We start from the raw sequence: 23,419 nt of genomic DNA on the forward strand, positions 1-23,419 counted from the left end.
CGGCCCACTCTACCAAGCGCACCCTGCAGCTCTGCTTGTAGTTACAGCTGATGTCCACCGGAGGGCGACATTTAACCAGAAACAGCAGATTTTGACTTTAGCATCAGAAAATATCACATTTATGATACATATATACAAACGCAGTATTAGTACTTCATATGGCTGTATGAATGCAGTACAAGTACTTCATATAGTAGTATGAACACAGTATAAGTACTTCATATGGCAGTATGAACGCAGTATTAGTACTTCATATAGTAGTATGAATGCAGTATTAGTACTTCATATGGCAGTATGAACGCAGTATAAGTACTTCATATGGCTGAAAGCAACCAAACGCACCCAGCAGTGATCTAAGCTCCGCCCCTCCCACCAACCGGCCCACTCTACCAAACGCACCCTGCAGCTCTGCTTGTAATTGCGGCTCATGTCCACCGGAGGGGGACATTTGACCAGAAACAGCAGATTTTTATATTTAAAATGAGAAGGAAAGGAGGAAGAAGGAAGAAAAGGAGGGAGGGGAGGAAAGAAGGAGGGAGGAAAGAAAGAGAGAAGGAGGGAGGAAGGAAAGGAAGGAAGGAGGGAGGGAGGAAGGGAGCAAGGAAGGAAGGAAAGAAGGAGGGAGAGAGGAAAGGAAGGAAGGAGGGAGGAAGGGAGCAAGGAAGGAAGGAAAGAAGGAGGGAGAGAGGAAGGAAGGATAGAAGAAAGGAAGAAAGGGGGATGAGGAAGGAAAGAAGGATGGGAGGAAAAAGAGTAAGGAAAGAAAGAGAAGGAGGGAGGAAAGGAAATAGGTAGGGAAGGAAAGAAGGAGGGAGGAAAGACCGAGAGAAGGAGGCAGGAAGGAAAGGAAGGAAGGAGGGAGGAAGGGAGCAAGGAAGGAAGGAAAGAAGGAGGGAGAGAGGAAGGAAGGATAGAAGGAAGGAAGGAAGAAAGGGGGATGAGGAAGGAAACAAGGAAGGGAGGAAAGCGAGTAAGGAAAGAAAGAGGAGGGAGGAAAGGAAATAGGGAAGGAAAGAAGGAAGGATGAAAGGGGGATGGAGGAAGGAATCAAGGAAGGAAGAAAGGGGGATGGAGGAAGGAAAGAAGGAAAGGAGGAAAGAGAGAGGAAGGAAAGAAAGAGAGGAAGGAAGGAAGGAAGGAAGGAAGGAAGGAAGGAAGGAAGGAAGGAAGGAAGGAAAAAAGGAAGGGAGGAAAGAGAGAGGAAGGAAAGAAAGAGGAAGGAAGGAAGGAAGGAAGGAAGGAAGGAAGGAAGGAAGGAAGGAAGGAAGGAAGGAAGGAAGGAAAGAAGGAAAGAAGGAAGGGAGGAAAGAGAGAGGAAGGAAAGAAAGAGAGAGGGAGGAAGGACAGATGGAAGGAAGGAAGGAAGGAAGGAACAGACGGGGTTAACAGTAATTTACAGTTTAAACTAAACAAACAAACAAACATCAGAATTACTCATGAAAAGCTTTTAATAGTGAAGCTGTACATTAAATATAAAATGCAGAGCTCAGCATTTCTGTCACAAACACAAAACTCAACAAAAATACTTTATTTTTTTTAACAGAAATGTTTTTGGCCTGAAAGTTTTTTAAATGATTAAAAACAGTCACATGTGATGTTATAGTTTTATAATCCAGCTGAAGCTGAATATTTCTAACTTCCTGTAACTTTTAACTGTTTAAAAGGAAAAATTCAATAAAAAGGAAAATTTACTTTTTTTAAATATGGAAAAAAAAAAAACACAATCTAAAAGTCAACAATAGTTTCTGTTTAGTGCAACAAGAAAGTAATAAAAATAAACTTTTATACAGCACTGACTAAACCAGAGAAGGTGCTTTACAAACAAAACATAAACAATAATAATAATAATAATACATAAAATATAATTAAAGATATAAATATGCTGATGATTCACTGCTTTATACTGGAGCTGAAACTAATGATTATTTTTTATATTTTCACTGATTTTAAAGATAAAATATGAGTAAAAATAATCATTAGTTAAAGTTTAATAAACAGTTGATTGATCAGCAGCTGATCGGTTTAATTATTGATCCTTTTTTTCATCAGTAAGAACAGTAACAATGTTTTAAGTGTAAACGTTTTACTGTCGGACGGCGAAAAATGTCGGAAAAAATAAATAAACCGTTGATTCAGATTTGACACATTTTAACTTCCATATAAAACAGAAGAAACGTTTTCAGTCAATAAATGTTTTTATTGATTTAGTCCGGGGATTTTTTCACCTTAACTAGCATCAATTTTCAAATTTGTGAAATTCGTGGTGCGTTCGAGAACAGTCTTGAATTTACACTTCTGAGAGTTGTTGAGAAAATACGTTTTTGGGGGTTTTTTCACGTTAACTACCGACAATTTTTAAAGTTGTGACATCATCAGAAGTCTTTGTGGTGCGTTCGAGGACACTCTGGAATTTACACTTCTGAGAGACGTTGATCAAATAAAGTGTTTTGGGGTTTTTTCACGTTAACTACCGTTGATTTTCAAAGTTGTGACATCATCAGAAGTCCTCGTTCGAGGACACTCTGGAATTTACAGCTCTGGAAGTTTTTGAGAAAATAAATGTTTTGGGGGGTTTTTTCCTCACAAATTTGCCAAATTTAAAATCTCAAACTTGTATTAATTTAGCAAAAACATGAAGTGAAGTCAGCAGCCGGCGATCATTAAACGTTTCATCAATAAAAACATCAGAAATCTGTTAAAATGTCACAAAAAACAGGTTAATGTTTGAATCTCTGCTGGGATTCATAATGTTGTGAAGTTTTTATTATAATATTTTATTATTTAAGACTCTTTATTCTGGTTGCTTTGAAAACATGAAGATTTAAAACATTTTCAGTCGATGGAGAGAATTAATAAATCCTTTAAACTCCTGAAAAACTTTTTATTGATTATTTTTGTGTTTCAGATGTTTAAATATTTCAGGTTTTTATTTCACTTGGTCCACATCCTGACTTTTATTGTGTAATTATATTTTTCTGAATTGTTCTTTTATTGTTTTAATCTTGTGTTTTTCAGCTTGAACAGAACTGAGTTTGTTTTAAATGAACTTTCAGAAATAAACTTTGACTTGTTAAACAAAAAAATAAACAAAGGAAATAATGAAAAATGGAAGTTTGTTTCCTGTTAACGAGTTTGAATCTAATTAAAAACCTTCGTTAAGCTCATTAAGCCCGTTAAGCCTAATTAAGCCCGTTAAGCTCAGTTCCTGCAGCCGATCTCTTCCTTGTAGCGGCTCGTCAGCGTGTCGGCTTTACGCGTCAGCTTGGACAGAACGCCGTGGAGTCCGTTCAGGTGGAAGTAAAACTGTTTCTCCAGGTCGTCCTCGTCCTCCGCCGCCTCCGTCCCGCCGCCGTTCTGCTGCAGGACGGGGCCCCCCCCCTGCTGCAAGAGGCCCCCCCCTGCTGAATGAGCCCCCCCCCCCCCGCTGCAGGACGCCCCCCCCCTGCTGCAGGACTCCCCACTCCATGTCGTTGCGAATGGACTTGAGCAGCACGTAGGAGCCGTAGGCTCCGTCTGCGGCTCCGTTGGTCGGAACGTCTCGCAGCCGGCTGGGAAGCATCACCGTCTGGTCCATGTTGTTGACGGCACCGATGAAGCGGCTCATGGCCGTGTACAGAGAGTTCTTCTGCATCACACGAGCGGCTGATTAACTAAAGCTCGTTAGAGGATTAACGGGCCACTGCTGGTGACCTCACTTCCTGTGCCTTCTGACCGATGGCTGCGACCCTGCTGCAGGACGCCAGCCGACCGTTTCACCACACAGCACAAAAACACCTGCAGAGAGAAAAGGAGGGAGAGAGAGAGAAAGAGAGAGAGAGAGAGCGAGAGAGAGACAGAGACACACAGAGAGAGAGAGAGAGATGGAGAGAGAGACAGAGATAGACGGAGAGAGAGAGAGAGACACACAGAGAGAGAGATAGAGAGACAGAGAGAGAGAGATGTATGAGATGAGTCAAAGTGTTGATATAAACCGTCAACTCTAAATGTTCATGTGATTAATCACATGTAAGCTCACAGATGATGAGCCAATCAGACACGATGATAAACTCTGTGTGATACTAACAACAACCTAATATATTTTAAAATACATAAGAGGAAGTTCATCAGAGGAGTTAAAGAGAATCTGTAGACAATAAAAGAGATTAGAAGACTGCGCTGCAAATGTAGAAGTTGTGGCTTTGATCCTGGGACACTTTTGCAATTCTAACATCAAGTGGACAGAGTGAAAAGTGTGAGAAAACCTCTGTTCCCAGTGAAGATCCAGTGGCTCAGTGGTTAAGACATTTTCTCTCAGTCAGTCAGAGGTTGTGAGTTCAATACCAGATTGCTACTTTTAAAGTCAGAAAGCCCAAATAAAGACTGAAAAGCTAAAATAGCTAGTTTTCATCTGAGAACATGAACAGAGTTCTCCAAAGTTTATGATAAATAAATAAAAAGATGAACTACAATCATAAAAGAGCAAGAAACAAAGTGTAAAGTTACTGTAGATGAAGGTAAAATAAGTATGAAAGAAAGCAAACTTACCGTGAAGAGTCCAAACAGCTGCTTTAATCAATAATGATAGTCATGTGACCAGCATCACATGACTTTAGGTGACACCCCCCCCTCCAGGTAAAACTGCTGCTGGTGTTACTGGTTATCAGACTGGTCCTGCTGCTGAAGCTTCTCTTTAATGGTTTGACTTGTTTGGGAAGCTTCAGGTTGTTGGTTCAAATCTGCCCCCTGGAGTTTCCCAGAGGTGGAAATCAGGGGTTATGGAACCATGGATGGATTTTGACATTTTGTCAATGTTGATGTTTTCACAGCGTTGGATGAAATTCTCTGGGGAGGAGCAAAAGATGATGTGTCACCTGCAGGAGGCACACATGGAGCATCAGAGGGTCCCTTAAAAATACAGCACAGACACATATGGATTTTTGGACTTGAGAGTGATTTGAAGAATTGCAGGAGTGATGATTTGGAGGATGCATTTAATACAGATGAGGTGTATGGTGGACTCACTGGGTGGATGGATGTGTGCTTGGTGAAGCAGCAGGAGGAAATATTTACAGGGTGCATGACATGTACAAGTTAGTTATGTTATTAATGTTGACTTTTTATTCATTCCAACTAAAAAAAAAGTGCTCTTTAAGGATTTTTCTATTTGTAGATGCTGTTAAATTATTCCTGCAACAATTTTAAAACCTACAAGTGTCCTTAAGAAATTAGTTTAACACAATTTAATTAGATTTAAAAAAATTTTATAACTCACAAATAACCTTTAAAAATGAAGTGGATTTCCTGTAACAGATCCACTATTTGGATTCATATAATGTATTATATTATTTATTATGTATAATACTATAGGTTAATGAAACAACTACACATGCAAACATTTTATTTCATTTTCATTTACTTCAAAATCTGGACTCAGTTACCCAAATGTTTGTTGCATGTGGTCCCATCCTTGTTGCTACCTTCAGGTGAGAGGGCAGACTATCAAAAAGGAAGTGGGAGAATCCAATTTCATTTATAGAAGGAGAGCTCAGACTGTACTAAGTGGGGAAGATTACAGGGGGTGTCTTTTGTCTACTGTGATTATTTTACTACTACAGTACTGTTTTAACATTGTCATTGCTTTTTATTGCCCTTGCATGCAATATTGTAATTCTGGATTGACTCAATGAAGACTAACTAGCAGATTTGAGAGTAAAGTTAGAAAAAAGGAAAGATTAATGATGGCAGGTTAATTTTTTAAACGGGGCCAGCTATAAAACAGGGAAACAACAGCTGCTAAATACTTGGTTATCTTGTATAGCCCATGTTCACTGTTTTCCAATTGTATGAACTTAATATCCTTTACTAACTACGAGCATGTGTTTACATTGCTCAGTTTCCACTCTTGTTTACAAAGTTTCTTTAGTTTCAGATTTTTCAGATTTGATTAATTATGACCATGAAAAATGTCAGCTTCCATTATATTTGATGTATGCTATTACTGTCTGTTACATACACTTTGAATTCACACTGAGCAATAAATATTCAGCTTTAAATAGGCAGTACAATTATTTAATTAAAAAAATAGGTTTATTACTCAAATAATTATGCTGTAGCCTAACTGCACTTGACTATTTAATTGAGTCAATATTGTTCATACTGTTTTCTGTCTTGTTTTTATATGTGCCACTATGGTGAATCTTCACATTGCAGAGCAATGGAGATAAAAATAGGCAACCAGGGATCTCAGTTTACCGACAGAGGGCCACGCACACGCAGACCCCAATGATGTAACACCATCTACCGTCTTACCAAAGATGATCAACACTGAAAGACGTCTCACTCTGATGCTTTCTCTTAGTACCGACCCACAGTCTCGGTCATATTTAGGGCTGCAATTAACGATTATTTTAAGTACTGATTATTGCTGATTACTTTAACTTTACTCTAACTGATGATATATGCTATATAATGTCAGAAAACAATGAAAGAAACACCAATAACGTTCAGTTTATAGCAGTATACAAAAGAGAAGCAGCAAATTCTGACATATGAGAATGTGGCTCAAAATGTGGTATCATTGAATATAATGCATTACATTTGTCGTATTTTAATCAGTTAATCAAATAAGTTAGGCATAATTGTCTCATAGTCTATAATAGATTTTTGTTTGGACCAAATACATTTTAAAAAACACCCTGTATAAACAGAGTTAAAACATTAGATTCAAAGCTACAATCAGGATGAGCAGGTATTTTATATTTTTCGACCGAGTGATACATCTATACATTGCAAGCGATCTTTGCCCACACACACCCAGCCTCAGCACCAGCGCATCCTTTCTCCACGGGGTTTTTCCCCCTTCCGTCCGCACCAAGATAACAAGAAACCGTGAGAGGGATGAGGCCTTGGTGAGAAGTACACACACTGCTGGACCTCGTTCTTCTCCCCCGGAGCTCGTTTCTCGCGGTCCGTTATGTCTGTGAGCCTGCTCCCCCTCTCGCCATGCCCGCTGCTGAACGCCACCTGCCGCCGCCACTGCTGCTCTTTCTACCGTCGTTGCTTTTGATTTCCTGCCTGGATCATGGGGCGGTGAGAGCAGCGGAGGAGGGCGGCGGCTTGCCCCCCTCTTCGCCCGGGGACAATGGCCCCACCGCCGCGGTCGGAGACCAGTCAGCCACCGACCCGACTTCCCCGAGGGGGCTTCACACCCCCTCCGCCTTGACGGCAGGTAAACATAAACAAATGATCGGCTCTGTTTAGCCAGTCATTGTTACAGAAAAATGGAAATGAGCTTCAACAGAGGAAGCATCTGTGACTCACAGCTGAAGCAGGTAGCAGCAGTAGCATCCAGCATTATTTGTTATTGTTGAACTGGCTTAATTATTGTTAATGATCCAATTCATTGTCATGCATTATTTAGATATATCCAGTGTAGGTAGGTTATATCATTATCACCTTGTTGTTTAGGCAATACAAGGCAAAAGGCGTATTTCTGAAGAAAGTATATAGTATTTTATGTTGATTTTAAAATATATATGTTTTTTTTAATCTTTTCTCCAAAGCTTTTACATTTAGTCGTGTTTAATTGAGTGGCAAAACCATATGTTAGATACAGATTTGCACATATGATGTGTTTACCTGTTTCCATCATTTTGATCCACTTATCGATTGATTTTATTGTAGCAAATTGTATCTTTAAACACACTTTATTGTATAACTTTGGACAGAAGGTAAATGCTACCACTATTTTTAGATTTAAAAGGACATTAAAAACATAACACCTGTCTTCATTAATCAAATCTACAGTATATTCTCTTTAACTACATGACAAGCTATAGTTGTCCGAATGATTGGCTACTTCTATTGATAAGATATTAGGTGTTATTCACAGGCACTCTGGCCAACAGACTAATAGGATTAAGGTGTATATTGCAGAGTTTTGAGGGATTAGGGGTTTTTATCTTGTTTGGCCTGTGCAGGTGATACATTAATGGAGAGCATGGTAATCCATGCTGCTCTGCTGATACAGTAGGTAAGTCTTCTGATCAAAAGCTGAAATTTAAGACACATACAGTATGTGTTGCCCTGGATTGGATGAATATTACATTAGATTTTTTTTTAAAGGCTGAAAAAGTTGATGTTCTGGAGACATGAGATGCCATATGTGATATTGAAGATTAGCACCTCATCGACTATGAGTCTCACTGCCTCTGTGTGCGGTTTCCTCACGGCTGTCACTTGGTCTTGATGTATTTTTCATCCTCCGACCGATTCAGCTGTGCTTGCCTCATCATTTTTTCATAGTGAGAGAAAGGTTACTGAGGGAATATGTCAGTGGAGATGTTGTGGAGGCAGGTTTGCATACAGATAGCACACATGTAAAGACATGTGTTACCATCAGCTGAGTGCAGGGATCTCGTTCTGATTATTAATTGCTGATTATTAATTGATCTCATTCTATTAAGTCTGTCTCCCTGCCATGTTAACTTCTCTCCAGATACCCAGTTTGCCCTGAAGGTCCTGGTAAGGGACATGGTGACTCGACAGCCCCTGCAGGGGGCTTCAGTGGATGTTTATGTGAACCACACCTTGAGGAGCTCATCCCAAACAGGGGAGAGAGGAGAGGTTCTTCTCTCGGTAGCATACAGTCCAGGAATCAGTCTGACCCTGGTGGGCAACATGGAAGGCTACGTCCCCAGCCCCCTGCCCTGGAGCACTACAAAGAGACCAAGTGAGTACCACAACTTTTGAAACTTCAAACTATGGCAGTTTCAGCTGAAGATAGCAGCTCAAATGTTTTTCATTCCACTGTGTTCAGTATTTCTAAATGATCTACCTAGCATCAGCCTGGCTTCTCACATCTGGATAAAAATCCTCAAGCAATTAAAAATGCCTCAATCAGGTCACTTCAAAATGTCAACACCATTCAACCAAACATGATTCTTAACCCATTAACAGGAACTATTTTGGAAGGTCAAAAGCGAATACAGACCCACAATAATAACACACCACACTTTAACACCTGCCACTATATGATGGGTAAGGTATTCTCTATTAATATATTTATACAGCTAAAACAAAACAAAAACAAAAACAAACCAAAAAATATTTTACACAGAGAAGAATATCTGAGGGGCGCTGTTGAGGTCCTTGTGGTTGATCTGCTTAAATTGTGGACACTGACTCCTGAGCAGCTCCAGCTCACAGCTGACCCTGACCTCCCCTTCAAGTAAAGAGGATTTACCAACAAATATCGATCAGGCTGTAAAGGACAAACACAATTAAGGCATTTAGCTTTTACAATATACTAGTGGATTTAATGTGAGGACATACACTATTTTATCTGTGTAAACAAATAAAATGTAGAAAAATAGCCTCTGGGAAGCAACTTAAAAAGTTGGAAAAATACTAGAATTGAGGAAAAATTAAGCAGGCAAGGCTTTGAACTGTACAACTGATGGCTAATGAAACCATTTTATAAATACTTATTTACAGTACTGTTAGCTACAATATTCAGACGCACTTTCACAACTGCATTATTCATGGCCATTATAGATTAATGAACTGTCTGTGACAACATACACGTTGTCACTGAGGTTTGTTCAAGAGGAAGCGATGTACAGTCGAGTGTAACTGAACGCTGTGTTCTTTACTCATTTTATTGATTGTTTCTACAGCAGCATGTAGAGCCGAGGTGTGCGACTCGAGCTTGGGTGAAACGTATCCCTGCCTCAGCAAAGTGTCTTTGTCCTGCACAGAAACAAATGCAGAGGGGGGTGGGGGCTGTTAAGCCACAAGGTTCTCCTCTCGGTATAAAAAGGGGGCCTGGGTCTTACTCTATTGTCTGTGTCCTTATGTCCTCTTACCGGTCAGAATCAGACAGAAGAGGTTGGCCACAAAGGAGCAGGGAGGGGAGGTTTGAAAGGGAACACGGAGCATGTGTTTGGAAGGATAAAATCAGATGGAGTGTCATCTGTCGAGACCTGCTTTGCTCTGCATTATCAGAGGCACCTCCCTTTTGTGCTGCTCAGACAGACAACCAGCTGAACCCTAAAAAGAGAGTCCTGTAGTGATAGTGCCATCTGCTGGTGGTAATACAGGCCTGCAAGCTACGTATGAAATATACAGTATCTGATATTATATCCAAAACTACCTGGAAGAAACAAATTACATTTATCTCTTTAGCTTTATGTCTTATATGCTTTTGGGCATTAGAGCTTAAACAATTAAGTCAAATAACCAATTAGTCTGCAATTTTTTGATATTGAAAAGTAATTTTTCAGGCAAAAGTGCCAAAAATTCAATGATTCCAACTTCTCAAATGTGAGGATTTGCTGCGTGCATTATAGATATATAAAGATAAATATATTTGGTTTGGCACTCAAACAAAACACATGTGAATTGGGTTTCTGGCATATTGTGATCAGCATCTTTCGCAATTTTCTAACATTTTAAAGGCCAACGATTAATTGATCATGTAAAAAAAATAATCATTTGTGGAAGCCCAACTAGGTTTATCTTTTATTATTATTTACATAAAAAGTAGATAGAAATGGAGATTACCAAACACAGTTTGTCAATTTTGATCTATGTCAGTGCAGTGAATTGACTCTTGCATTATTTACAACTTGCACATTTTTTAATTTTTTTTATCTCTCTGCAGTTTTCTCTGCTGTGACGCTGCTGCTGCTCCCTCACAGCCAAGGGAACATCTGGCTGTTTGAAGACTCAGTCCTCATCACCAGGAAGCTACCTGGTATGTCAACATACTTTCACGAGCAATTCAAATTCAATAGTGTAATTTGCCAACTAATTCTTCTAATTTTGAGCTGAAAACCACACTTTTTTCCTGAATTATCTCAGATGAAAGGTTGATAGTTTTTCACAGAATGAGCTACTTTAAAGTGTCTCTATTTCTTCTGATCGTTTGAAATACATTATTATCTATGTAAACCATTTTGTTCCTATCCCATCTTCTTTTCACAGACAGCTCATCTCAGCCAAAGGTTAAGTTCCCCAAGAACCTCCTCACAATCTCCGACAAGAGCAACGTCTCCTCAGTGACAGCCTACCTGACTGTGCCACAGCACCACCTAGCGAAGGACTGCGTCAACTGTACTCCAGGCGTCATCATCAACAAATCAGGTGAGTGTTAACGAAGGCCACATTAGCATTTAAAAGCAGTTTATTCTTAGTCTGGACTGTTTATGCTTTGGTTTATATTGTTTGGGGAAATAAGGCGCATGATTTTTGAAAACTGTGCACTAAACTAAAACGAAAACAGCTCCTAAACATTTCCTCATCAGTTTTTCACAAATTCTAATGAAAGTTTATTCCAGATTATAGATAGATTGAAATATTGTGTATACGTTTGGTAGGTTTTTTAATATTATTCTTTAGAAAAAGGGTACCTAACATCAACTTACCTCACACGTCTGCAGTGTTCAGAAGCATCGAGCTGAAGGCGGAGGCAGCTGTCAGCATCCTGCTGTACTCTGGAGGTGAGGAGCTGCAAGTTCGAGGGCCGATCCAAATCAGCATGCCCCTGGGACACAACACCCACTTCCGAGCCTCTGATACTGTGCCAGCCTGGGCTTTCAATCTGAAGATGGGTAGGAATTATTGTTACAGAGGGGCAACTAAATCTCACCTCAATATACAGTGAAACTTAACACATGCAAAATAAGATCAATACACAGGTGGAAAGAGAGAAATACACAACGGCTGATGATATAAAGTTGAGAGCTCTATTTTTTTTGCTGTTTGAAGGTGCCTGGGAGAATCAAGGTCTGGGAATAGTGAAAGCAGTTGGTGATGAGCTGGTTTGGACCTACACCGCTTCCCATCTCGGCTACTGGATCGCTGCCCCAGTGCCCTCTTCAAACGGTAAATACACACCTCATGTGCCGACATTACGTCACGTAGTCACAGTTTAATAAATATCTGACGCCTATCTATACATTTAACCATTTAGATTACCTGGGACATGGAAGCTCTCTGGAATTTATATCATACCACACCTACCTGTTGATGGGAATAATGGGAGGAATGCTGGCTATCGTGATTGGGTTTCTCTCTGTGTTGCTGTGTCACTGCGGGTAAGAAATATCCACAGTCACTCTATATATTCTTAACAGTATATAAAACCCATTTTTCTATCTTCTACATTACAGATTATCCACTTAGTAATAATTAAATGACACATTTATTTTCAGAATGACCGTAAACATTATAAAAACATTCATATGCTATTTCTATGATATTAAAATTTTTATATATATATTAAAAAAATTATATGAAATAATTGCACCATAGTATTGAACCATTCCTCTTTTAAGGAGATTGAAATAAATAAATATAAGTAGTGTGTGCTTTGTAAAATAAATCCCTGCCTAACATGTTTAGAGAGCAGCCCTGTGAAGCCCTGACTTCTGTGTCTCCCATATACAGAGGTTCTCATCGAGAGCCCAGGAGGAGGAGGAGAGCACGTTTTTCCAAACTCACGGTGGTGAAAAAAGACCAAACCACCTCCACCCACATGGAGGAGGGTTTGCTGTTCCATTCTGGCGACAACAGCCTCGCCTCCTGCAGCGTCCAGTGTGAGCCCTCGTCCACGCCGAGGCACAAAGCCAACTACAACATCTACGTGGAGGACCCAGGGAGTCGCCCATCGGCTTCTCTTTATGAGAATATCACTCTGGATCGGATCAAAGGTCCCCAGCAGCATTCTCACTACATCAACAGTGAAGAGGTGGCTCGGCTTCGGGAGAAATCAGAACAGAACCGGGCTAACATCAACTCTGACTCTAACTTCTTTCAAGATAAGCTGGTTCATATCTACAACCAGCCAGTGGCCATTATTCAGGCCCCAGAGCTTTTCAGTGCTCAGGAGCAGCAAATGTTAGGCTGTAAATCTGCTACTTTCCCCCGCAATGGAGTTGAGTACGATGCTCACACAGAGCCTGCCAGTAAAGACAGCTACACCCAGACACTGCCCAAAGTCCCTCACCACCACTCCCAAGGTAGAAGCAGCCCACAGCAGAGCAACCAAGACGAGCCCCAGCCTCTCGAGACTCCTCCCCAAAGCCAAGGCCCTAACCCTGTTGTGTGGGGATGCTACAGTAACCTCCTTGAATCTTCCGTCTCTGTGCCTGGGACTCTCAATGAAGCAGCTGGTATGGAGGCCTTCAGCAGTGGGCATGGTGTGCCCAGCGAGCTGCAGGGGATCTCAGAGCGCACCTTGCTAGAGCTTACCCGGGGCAAGTCCTCATCATGTCACCCAAGGGCCTGGTTCGTGTCATTAGACGGGAAGCCGGCTGCCCAGGTACGTCACTCCATCATTGAGCTGCAGAGCCGCCACCGCCCGCCTAGCAGCAACGACACCAGCCTGGACTCGGGGGTTGACATGAACGAGCCTTTGCAGAACATCCGTGAGGCAGAACGGGACAGGCGTTCCATCAGGGCCTCTTCGCTGCCGTACCACAGCCGGGGGCGGTACTGTGAAGAGCAGGACCTGAGCAGTAGTGAGAGTGGCACCACTGCTACCTGTACGCCAGAGGACCCTTCCCTGAGAAACATTTTAGATGGGAGCAGTGGCGCTATTCCCAATATTCCTGAGGAGCGAGACGGGATGGATACATCCAGCGCTCAGGAGGACAGCGAGTCCAGAGGAACGCCACCTCCACGGCGCCTGAGGAAGGTGAGGGAGAAGGGGAAAACGGAAAAGAGGAGTACCAAGCATGTCCGTGAGGGGAGACCTCTGACCAAGCGAAGTTAGAGCATGGCTCATTCAAGCGTTTTGATTTTCATCAGTTCTTAACTTTAAATGTCCCATTAAAAAACACACGCTGAGCTTTCTTCATCACATGGTGTCATCAGTGCTAAGTGATCCAAATTAGTTTTCACTTGTGCTCGCGCAGGCATTGTTGTTCTTGAGTTATGTGATTGTACAACTTTGCCAAAGAATGCATAAGTTAGCTCAAGAAATAAAAGCAGGATCAATGTCATGTTGAAGCATTATGTAGCTGCTGTTAGACAAGTTTGTGCACCATGTTCACTCCATTCTCCCAAATCTGAAGATCACCAGCGGGATTCTTCACAGCAAAATGTCCATGTGAACACGATATCCCACAGTCCCCAGTACTGGCATTATAGAGGGTGCCTTCTTTCTGCCTGTAATAATTAATTATGATTATGTAAGGCACAGTATTTGTCTATATTTAGTCTAAATCTGGCGAGTTTGCAGGAGGGACACAGATACAGGTTTATGTGTAGTGCACTTATCCTCACCATAAATGCCTGCTATAAATTAAATAAGACACAAAAGCTTTCCCGGTTTGCAGTGCGGACATGTCGTTTTGATCGTACTGCCTCATTTTACCTAAAAAAATAAAAATAAAAATAAAAAAAAGAGAGAGAGACTCCAGGGTTTATGAAAAGACTTGTTTTGTCACTATTGGAATCACCGCCATCAAACAAATTCAGGTTTTTAACTCATGACATAAAATGCTTCTTCATATCAGATTTTTGGAGTAAAAAGAATTTAGCTTCAACTTTCCAACCGTGACCGACTCCAACCATGGATCCTCATGCATTTTGAAGTAAAACACTTATGTACATTGTAAAGCTAAGCTGCCATTTTGAAGTTTCCACACCTGATATTCAAGGTTTTAAGCCTTGTTATTTTAGAATGCATGAAAATGAATGTTTTCTTGTGTGTATGAAAATATGTTGCATTTTACTGTAGAGCTAACATTACATCCTCGTAGCTGTTAGAATATTACGTGATTGAATGATTCATTTCACCGTCTAGTCTTGAAAGGAGACTGTGTTGTGCTGCTGGGTAACTATTACAACAATAATACTACGAAGATTATGGGTATCACAATGTAAGAATCGCACCAAAAAACACCACAACATCCCAAGAAATATCATTTTTAGCCACATCACTGGATATCTCTAGAGTTGGCTAAAGCTGAGCACGAAAACATGGCATGGTGTGTTATGTGGGATTCACTGGTGTGACTGGAGAGTGTCTGACCAATCAGATCACCCGTCTGACAAAAAAAACATGATAAAACAAACAACTGTTCGCAGCCTGAAACAAAAACTGCACAGCTTTGAGTATACCAGTTTTCCTATTAAGTAGAAATGAACAATTTGCAATGTTAAGTTATGGAGCCCAATTCCCTTTGTCTCATATCATACAATTCTTAGCCCCCTCCCCTAAGTTGTGCATTATTAGTACTATTATTATTATTATTACTACCTTAATTTTACTGGACACCTTGTCATGTATAGTAACATTTATCTATTTTCTCAACTCAAGTTTAAGTTTGGTGCCTTGGAGATTTGCTTTTTATCACCAAATTACTATACTGATACAACAAATATAATGTTTACATCCTCATCAGCTTGACTAGGGGATGACTTTTTGTTTTTATACATATGATTGAAGGAGATGAAGATAGTTTTAAACAAAAGAGTGGTCATTTAGGGGTGGTAAATGTCAGTCTGTTGGTTTACCACTTTGGCTCAGACTGAAATATTTTGACACAGTCATTCATGGTGGCCAGTGGATTTTCCTCTAGTGCCACCATGAGGTTGAAATTTGTGATTTTGAGTCAAATGTTTCAACAGCTATTGAATGGATTGTTATACATTTGATAGACACATTCATGCCCCTCTGCCCCAGGATGAATTATAACCACTTTAGTGACCTCTGAACCTTTAATCTATCTTTAACCTTTAATTATTTTTGACTAAATACTTACAAAATGAATGACATTCCCACCAGCCTCAGCTGTACCCTGTGTTTAGTGCTAATTAGCTAATGTTAATGTGCTAACATGCCATACTAAGATTGTACCACCTGAACATCAGCATGTGAGCGTTGTCACTGTGAGCATGTTAGTATGCTGCTGTTAGCATTTAGCTCAAAGCCCCTCTGTGCCTAAATACAGCCTCACAGAGCTGCTAGCATAGCTGTAGAGTCTTAGTCTTGTTTGGGTGTAACCAATTTTCAACAAATATGTATACGCAAAAGTATTTTACTACACTAAAAATGTAAATCAACTAGGTCACACATATGCCTGCCTTTCATATCTGTCCTCTACTAACTGATATGGCAGCTGTTGAGTCAAATAACGCACTCCACACTTTAATATGTGCCACATTTGTTACACTGGCACACAGTATCTTCAGAAACATTTTCAGTGTGTAAATATGCGACTACAAAAATGGCAAAAATGTTAAGTTTGGCAAAACATACACCACAATTAACAGCAAAGATTCAGCAATATTTACTGTAAAATGTTATTTCAATTTTGTTGTTGCTGCAAAGTTGCAGCAGCAGTTTTGCTATATTTAGTCTTCCGTCATAGTACCACTGTTAACCTTTTCACTGGTGAGTTCACTTTGTATGTATGAAGCTCGATTTTGTACATTCATGTGTTCTTTTGTGTGTATATAGTCAAGCAGCATTCTATGTATTATGTGACCGTGATTTAATTTATTTAGTGCTGTTTTTCTTTCATCTAAAAAGGTCTGAGAGGTGCATCAGTGTGTTTCACTGAGTGACTGAATGACATGGTTTTCAAGTGACTATCATGAGATGTGTTATTTTTATGTTTAAGCCTAAAGAGTGCGTTTCTTTCTAAAGGGGTGCACATAAACCTGAGCTTTGTCATTTTAAATGTAGCAACAAGTTGAGCACTTAATCATTCAGTATGCTTACACATGAATGAATATGGTTACAAACTGCTAGTCATCGGCTTTAAGACACAGTATATCCCTGCTAAAACGGCAACATGTGGAGTAGTTTGTGAACTCTTTGTGCTGATAATTCTTGACAAGCAAAACAAACCTACTGCCACTCCTGTTTTTAAGTGATCTCGCTGAATGTATTTGTACTGATTTTAATGTGTTCAATAGTGTGCTCCTCTTGTGTCCAGCCATTAAACCTTATGGGCTTTTGTTTCTTCCGAAGGTGGGCACCTCTTGTGTTTACCTCTGTAATTATGGTAGTGTTATTAGTCTTGCCTTTTTTGTGCACTAAATTAATAAACTTACTTGATTCAAATTCTTGCTCTGAAGCCTAATCACTCAAGAACTTTCGAGTATACTAGTATAGTGTATTATGTAGACATTTTATTTTAGCAATATTTTCCAAATATTTCAGATCAAAGGTTATACATGTATATTTGCTGATTTCTTACACTACATGAATTTAATCCAAGCCTAAAACATTCAACCCATCTAAGATCAAACATTCAAAAACATTTTTTAAGTCTGCTTCTTCTTCTGATGTTGTGTGTTTATCAAGACTCCAGTCATTCTTAGCTCTGATATATGTTTGTTGTTTGTGTCATGAGTGGTTACTGTGCCTCTTGGTTTAGGCTGCAGTCTAGTTCGCCTGGCATTAAAAGCCACTGTAGTTGTGTTGTCTGATTCTGATCTCCACAAACCTACAAAAAGGTTAGCTTCCGGTTTCTCTTTGATTTTTGGCACCGGTGCAAACCTGCTTTTTAATGTTGTCTTTTTTGAGGAAGAGGTGCTGAGTCTGTCTGAATCAGACTTCCTCTGGTGATCAGAGGAACTGCTATCAGGGGAAACACTAATTGAGTTGTTCTGCAAAGCTCTTTCTGCTCCTTGTGTTACAGTATCTGTTGTTGTGATGCACAAATCTTCAAAACTTTCAGCCATTCGATTTTGTGGGATGTTTAAAGGTATTGAAGAGCCTGTTAGTGCCTCTAAGTTTAGAGCACCATGCGAGGGAGTGACTTTTATATTCTTGGCCCGCAGTGCCACTCCAGGGATGAACAGGTCCTTTAAGTTATTTTGTTGTTTGGAACAGTCGCTGGAAAAGCAGGAGGCTAGCTTAGGGGATGTCTTCCTTTCACTGGTTCTCCAAGTCAAGGGACTATAAATGACATATCCATCCAAGGGGCAGGAGTTTGACTTCCGCAGGATCCCGTCCACACAGTCCACGTGGAACTGAAGCGTGAGGGGGAGGGGGAGGGGGAGACAGAGGAGGGGACTCTATAAAGTGTTTTGTGTGACATTTGTTTTAGTCATTATGATTTTATAGTTAAACAGGAAGTCTCAGCACTCTGGGTGCTGCTATAATTTTAGCTACTTTGTAATGTAGTTCCTCAAATTTTGATACACAGATACTTTGCAGTCTGACCCATTTTTTAAAGCTGTTGACTAAGTATCAAACTTTGCCCACTTTTTTTTTTCCTTCAATTTATGATGTTTAGTGTACTAGATTGTGTAACTAAAATTGGGGAAAAAAATGCTGGCCATGAATTTGAGATTTATGATTTGAAATACTTCATATTATAATGACATTATGGTAATGCCAGCACACAGTGAAAAGGTTTACCTTGTGATGGCAGGGCAGAGTTCGGGCTTGCTGGCCCAGGGCAAAACACTGCAGACAAATTCGACACTGCTGTCCCTCATCCAAGAGCCGAGACCCTGATCTCACCCTGATGGCAGGCAGACAACCCAACACATTTTCGGGTAGAGGGTCTGAAGCTACAGGGGTGATGCTGAGGACCGAGATGGGAAATACAGAGCAAAAATATTCTAAAAAAAACTGTATTGTCAGTAAACAGCAAGAGATTTACCTTTGATATCATACTCAGGAAATCTTCAGTATTCAGAGTGAATTTCCATTTAATAAAGATGAAAAGGATGCTCTTGATATACATTATTCAATAACTTGCCTGTGATTTGCTGGCTTAGCAGTTGCTCCCTTTGTGTCATCGCTCACGTCCTCTGTTACTAGCCGCCACTTCTCTCTCCTTCTCTGTTTGGAGTTGAGAGTTTTTAGATGTGTGTATTTATCTAACAGCCTCTAACAGTGGTTGTTTTACACTAGGATCATTGTTACACAAGCTTGTTTGGCCTTAATGTAGTTTAAACCTGTGGCTTCACAAACAGTAATAGTACATCTGATGCAGTACAAGGATAATTCAAAGCTGATTCTGAATCCAACATAACTCACTATTCGGGAAGCAAACAGATGCTTTGGGTGGCAGCTCTTCTTTGAGCAGTCCTCACACAAATAGAAGTAACTACAGACTGTGCATCTGAAAAGAGAAAGTGAGGTAGACATCATTTATTTAGCATCACATCTGAAATGTCAGTTTAGGGGTTTTCAAACGATAGTTACACATTAAATACACTACATTGCCCCTGGCTTACTTGAAACATTTGCCGGTGATAGGGCTGACACAGCAGCTGTTACAAAGAACTCCCAGGTGTCTGTCTGGCTTCTCTCTTTCAGCAGCAGTGCAGAGCTTGGCTGCGTTTTTCACCTGCTCCTGCAGCAACTTCAAAGAGCTGAAGTCCTCCCTGCACAAGGGGCACCTCACCGTCTCCTCCCTGTCTGAGAGCTGCTGGTGATCCGCCCACACCTTCATGCAAGAGATGTGGACATTATTGCCACAACCAAACCTGGCAGAGAAAAAGGAAAGCATCAGCATGCAAATAAAGATTTTTCTACATCATTTCTTTATGTTTGAATGACATTTCCTCTTCCTTTGTGCGATATGGAGCTTATTTTTATTACATACGGAAATCTGTGTGGGATGGTTTCCACAAAACATGCTTTATGTCAACAGCTGGATGTGTTGTAGTGGGACTGAAAATGTTGTGAAGGGTCATTTTCTGGCCAGTGGTGCAGCAAAAGTTGACTAGAACATGTTACATCATCCTGAAACATGACTGCACTGAAACAATAACAAGTTTGACAAACCCCAGCCCAACTGCAGCCGCCAACACACCTGCAGTAAGACACAGGCTGTTTCTTCTCCAACAGCTCCTCTTGACAGATGGGACACACATCCTGGGCTTGGATCACTTTCCGGCAGACGCTTCCAGCCTCCTGGCCCGTGACTGGTTGGCTCGGGGTCCCAGAAGCAGCAGAAAAATCATTTTCCGTCCGGTGGGCTCTTGTTTGGTGTAAACCATGGAGTACCTCCAAGATCTGTCTCTCCACGAGTCCACGCTGAAAGGAATCTGGAACAAAGTTATTTTTAACATTACATGTCAGCAAATGTGCACGTACAAAGGGTGGGTCCATTCTTTCTTTGTTACACCTAAAACAGTCAGTGAGTCTATAAATTAGCTGTATGGTGGTAAATGTGTGGGGGAATTTGTTCTGGAGCTAAATGCTGGGTGTGGTAGAGTTGGTAGGTTTTAATAAACAATCAATTCCTCTGAAAAATACCTGCAATTTCCAGTGTGTCACAAACTAATTAAATCATGCCTGCATAAATCAATACAAAGCTGAACCTTAAAAAAAAAGTGAAGTTATATTTTGATGATCTCTTTTCAAGGTTTTAACAATGTAAATGGAATGTGCGCAACCAGTTTAAAGTACAGTGGCCCTGAAGGGCAAACGACAACGACAAAAAGGAAAAAACAACGACAAAAGGAAAAAACAACGACAAAAAAGAAAACACAATGACATTAACTCCTAACGGACTCCTAACCGTTCGAGGTTTTCAGGGACCTTTTGGCCACAATGAGGGCAATACAGCTTTGCTAATTTTCTTAATCTGATGCTAAATGAAGTCCGTCCGAGCCGTAAACTACCTGGTACGGCGTCAAGCCTTTCCCACCTGTTAAAAAGACGGACGTGCTTTCGTCCAATCAGCAATGATCCTTGTCATAGCAGGTACCTACCCTTTCCGTTAGGAGTTAATGTTGTTGTGTTTTTGTTCATGTCGTTGTGTTTTTGTTCATGTCGTTGTCATTTGCCTTTCAGGGCCCCCGTATTAAACTAATAAAAGAACATCTACAATTCACCCAAACAACTTACACTCGTGCTCTCTGGGTAGTCTGAATTTCCGCAGTAAAATCCTGTAATGATAAAAGATTAGAGGTTCATTCCAGAGGTAATAGTGCTCATTTAAAAAAGTAAATATTACTGATATATAAACATAAATGACAATAAATTCTGTCATCAGTAGATCTTGATAGTGTTATGATTTGTATATAATTTTGTTGTCTAATATGAAAATGAAGAATAGTTAAAGAAATCTGAAAACATTTTTCTTTCACCTTAATAAAATAAAATCAAACATAAATCTTTTGTTGTCTTAACAATACAGCCATGCCCAAATTTGAGATATAGCAAAAACAGAACTAAATTCTATTGAAAATCCGACAATATTTGATCAAAAAAGTAAGCAACACTGACAATCCAAGTTTATCAGTTGACAGTTTCATGCTTTGTGCTACAGACACAATTTGGTTAATAAGTACTGAGACTTGATACTCGGACCTACAAAAATCAATTATCCTTCCCTGGTTTTCTGTCATAGTCACAGTCTAGCACATCATGTCAAATCTGCCACATGTGCTACTCAGTCTTATGAATATATAAAATAACACTGTTCATCTGATAATGCTGCACATACTGTTCATACGGGGAAAAAGGGAACTCTGGAAATATCACTTGCTAAAAGTTTCTTCTTATATTATGTTTTGTGTCATAGGTACCAGCAAATGTGTTTGCATGGCTCCTGCTCCCTGGAGAACACAGGGCACGTGCACGTATGTGGGTCACCCAAGCACACCTGTGAAGAATAACACAAAACATGTATCCATGACTCTGTTGTTAATGTGCAACATACTGAATCTGTACAAGAAAGGACAGAATTTGGTTGGAAGTTTCAGGAATATAGGAGTCACCTTAAAGTTTCTGGCTTCTCCCTCCTCTCTGAGCAGAAATCCTGTCGGGCCGTAGGTTTTAAGGAGAAATATAGTTGTGTTGAGGGCTTGGTCCTGGTGGAAACTTACTGCATCATTGACTGTGTTCCTCCAGACAGTCTTCCTGAACATCCTGTCACTGCACAATGGAAAATGGCATCAATCACAGAGTGTGGGAATTTTACATACAAGCAGAGGGTATCTAAAAACTAAAGTTTGGGTGTTGGCTGATATATATCTTAATTTTGCTTCAAAAATCTCTTGCCTCATTGATGTTTCTCTTCATAAATCAATCAAACTTTATTTCATACAGGTTAATGCAGTTCAAAGTGCTTCAAAATAAGACAGAACAAGTGCAGACAGTAGTGTTAAGAGTGAAATAACTAGATTATAGGACAAAAAAATAAAAATGATGAAATTAAATGAGAAAGCTCTAATAATAACAGGGTAAAATGTAAGCTAAAAAAAGCTTTAAAATAGATTACAAGACAAATAAAATAGATAATAGGGGAAATACATATATAGCAATATGAATTATAATATAAGAGATGAAATACAACAAATATAAATCATCATTGGTCCATAATAGAGAAAAGCCAGTTAAGTAAAATAAATTAATATAATGAATGAAAATGTAGCCTTTAATTACTACTAAATTGGTTCAGTAAGTTGGAGCTGTTAATGTGAAGCTATATTCACTTTAACACATCTTCCACTTATTTTTATAACAGGTGAAAACACGAGAAGGAAGCTTGCTCAGGATAGCAAAGTTCCCAGGTATTGTTTAGGAGTGGTTCAACTACTTTAATTTTGAACATAACCTGACATAATAATAGTTAGACTTACATGGGGTTATTGGACGTTTTTATTTTATCCCCACAGCTTTGACGGAACGGAGTATTGTCCGAGTTTAAGACAGCACAATAACATTTTAGTACGTTACTAGCAGGAGCTGCTACCTTAACATGAATTAGCTGTTAATTACAAACACCTGTCAACAAAAAACATCCTATTTGTACCTCTGCGGTTACCTTAGCAGCCAACTTTGCTTGGCTGCTACGGTAACCGTAACTTAGCTTATTAAACTTAACACATTATTACCTACATGTCTACTCACCTGTGTCAAAGCTAAAAAAGAGAGCTACTAAAGCTACAAAGCCGCAGCCATGGTAACCGGACAGTTGCCAGGAAGTGAGTGACCGGCAGAGGGCGCCGTTGCCTAGGAACAGAAACCATAGAATCCATTGAATATATTTCCAGTAAGATCACTCTCCTCCTGGCTCCAGCTTGTTGACCTAATATGATTAAATACGTGATACGGTTATTATTATGTTCTGTTTTTCTTTCATTATATTAAATGCTCTTACAGTAATGCATATTCCTCTTTTACAGTATAACCATAACAGCAATTTATAGCACTAAAAAGAACCACAGATAAACATACAGGGCCCAGGCAACTAAAGTTCAACAGCAAAGACATAAAAGCTTACTTTATATCATATATTATTATATAGGCATATATATTACACATTGTATGATTATAATGTTTAATGGTTATCAGTTATATTATAGCGTTGTAATGTAATGTTCATTACACTGTGGGGATGTCCCTCCACAAAAGGCAAGCACATGATGTCATCCAGTCTGTCTTTATCAGGACAGCTCAGTGTTGCCTCTGAGTCTGGTGGGAAACACACACACCGAAGGACTGAAG

General features: G+C 39.9%; 3 protein-coding genes across 3 annotated transcripts; 1 reads left to right on the forward strand and 2 right to left on the reverse strand.

Annotated features, from left to right (window-relative positions):
• Positions 1 to 1,756: 1,756 nt before the first annotated feature.
• Positions 1,757 to 3,766, reverse strand: LOC133976365 (mid1-interacting protein 1-B-like). Its single transcript, XM_062414562.1, has 2 exons — positions 3,434 to 3,766; positions 1,757 to 3,357 (listed from the first exon to the last, which is right to left on the reverse strand). Exons 1-2 carry the CDS (start codon positions 3,629 to 3,631, stop codon positions 3,199 to 3,201), a joined length of 357 nt encoding a protein of 118 aa, XP_062270546.1. The 5' UTR covers positions 3,632 to 3,766; the 3' UTR covers positions 1,757 to 3,198.
• A 3,215-nt stretch (positions 3,767 to 6,981) lies between these two features.
• On the forward strand, positions 6,982 to 13,756 carry fam171b (family with sequence similarity 171 member B). The gene is made up of 8 exons (XM_062414534.1): positions 6,982 to 7,207; positions 8,477 to 8,710; positions 10,643 to 10,735; positions 10,966 to 11,124; positions 11,421 to 11,591; positions 11,749 to 11,865; positions 11,954 to 12,077; positions 12,430 to 13,756. Exons 1-8 carry the CDS (start codon positions 6,982 to 6,984, stop codon positions 13,754 to 13,756), a joined length of 2,451 nt encoding a protein of 816 aa, XP_062270518.1.
• A 1,168-nt stretch (positions 13,757 to 14,924) lies between these two features.
• On the reverse strand, positions 14,925 to 21,837 carry zswim2 (zinc finger, SWIM-type containing 2). Its single transcript, XM_062414921.1, has 10 exons — positions 21,688 to 21,837; positions 21,496 to 21,572; positions 20,813 to 20,853; positions 19,773 to 20,007; positions 19,192 to 19,443; positions 18,992 to 19,076; positions 18,711 to 18,793; positions 18,365 to 18,533; positions 17,745 to 17,973; positions 14,925 to 14,953 (listed from the first exon to the last, which is right to left on the reverse strand). Exons 1-10 carry the CDS (start codon positions 21,835 to 21,837, stop codon positions 14,925 to 14,927), a joined length of 1,350 nt encoding a protein of 449 aa, XP_062270905.1.
• Between the last annotated feature and the right edge of the window lie 1,582 nt (positions 21,838 to 23,419).

Source organism: Scomber scombrus, chromosome 24, assembly GCF_963691925.1.
Source record: "Scomber scombrus chromosome 24, fScoSco1.1, whole genome shotgun sequence".
In the NCBI taxonomy this organism is placed as follows: Eukaryota; Metazoa; Chordata; class Actinopteri; order Scombriformes; family Scombridae; genus Scomber; species Scomber scombrus.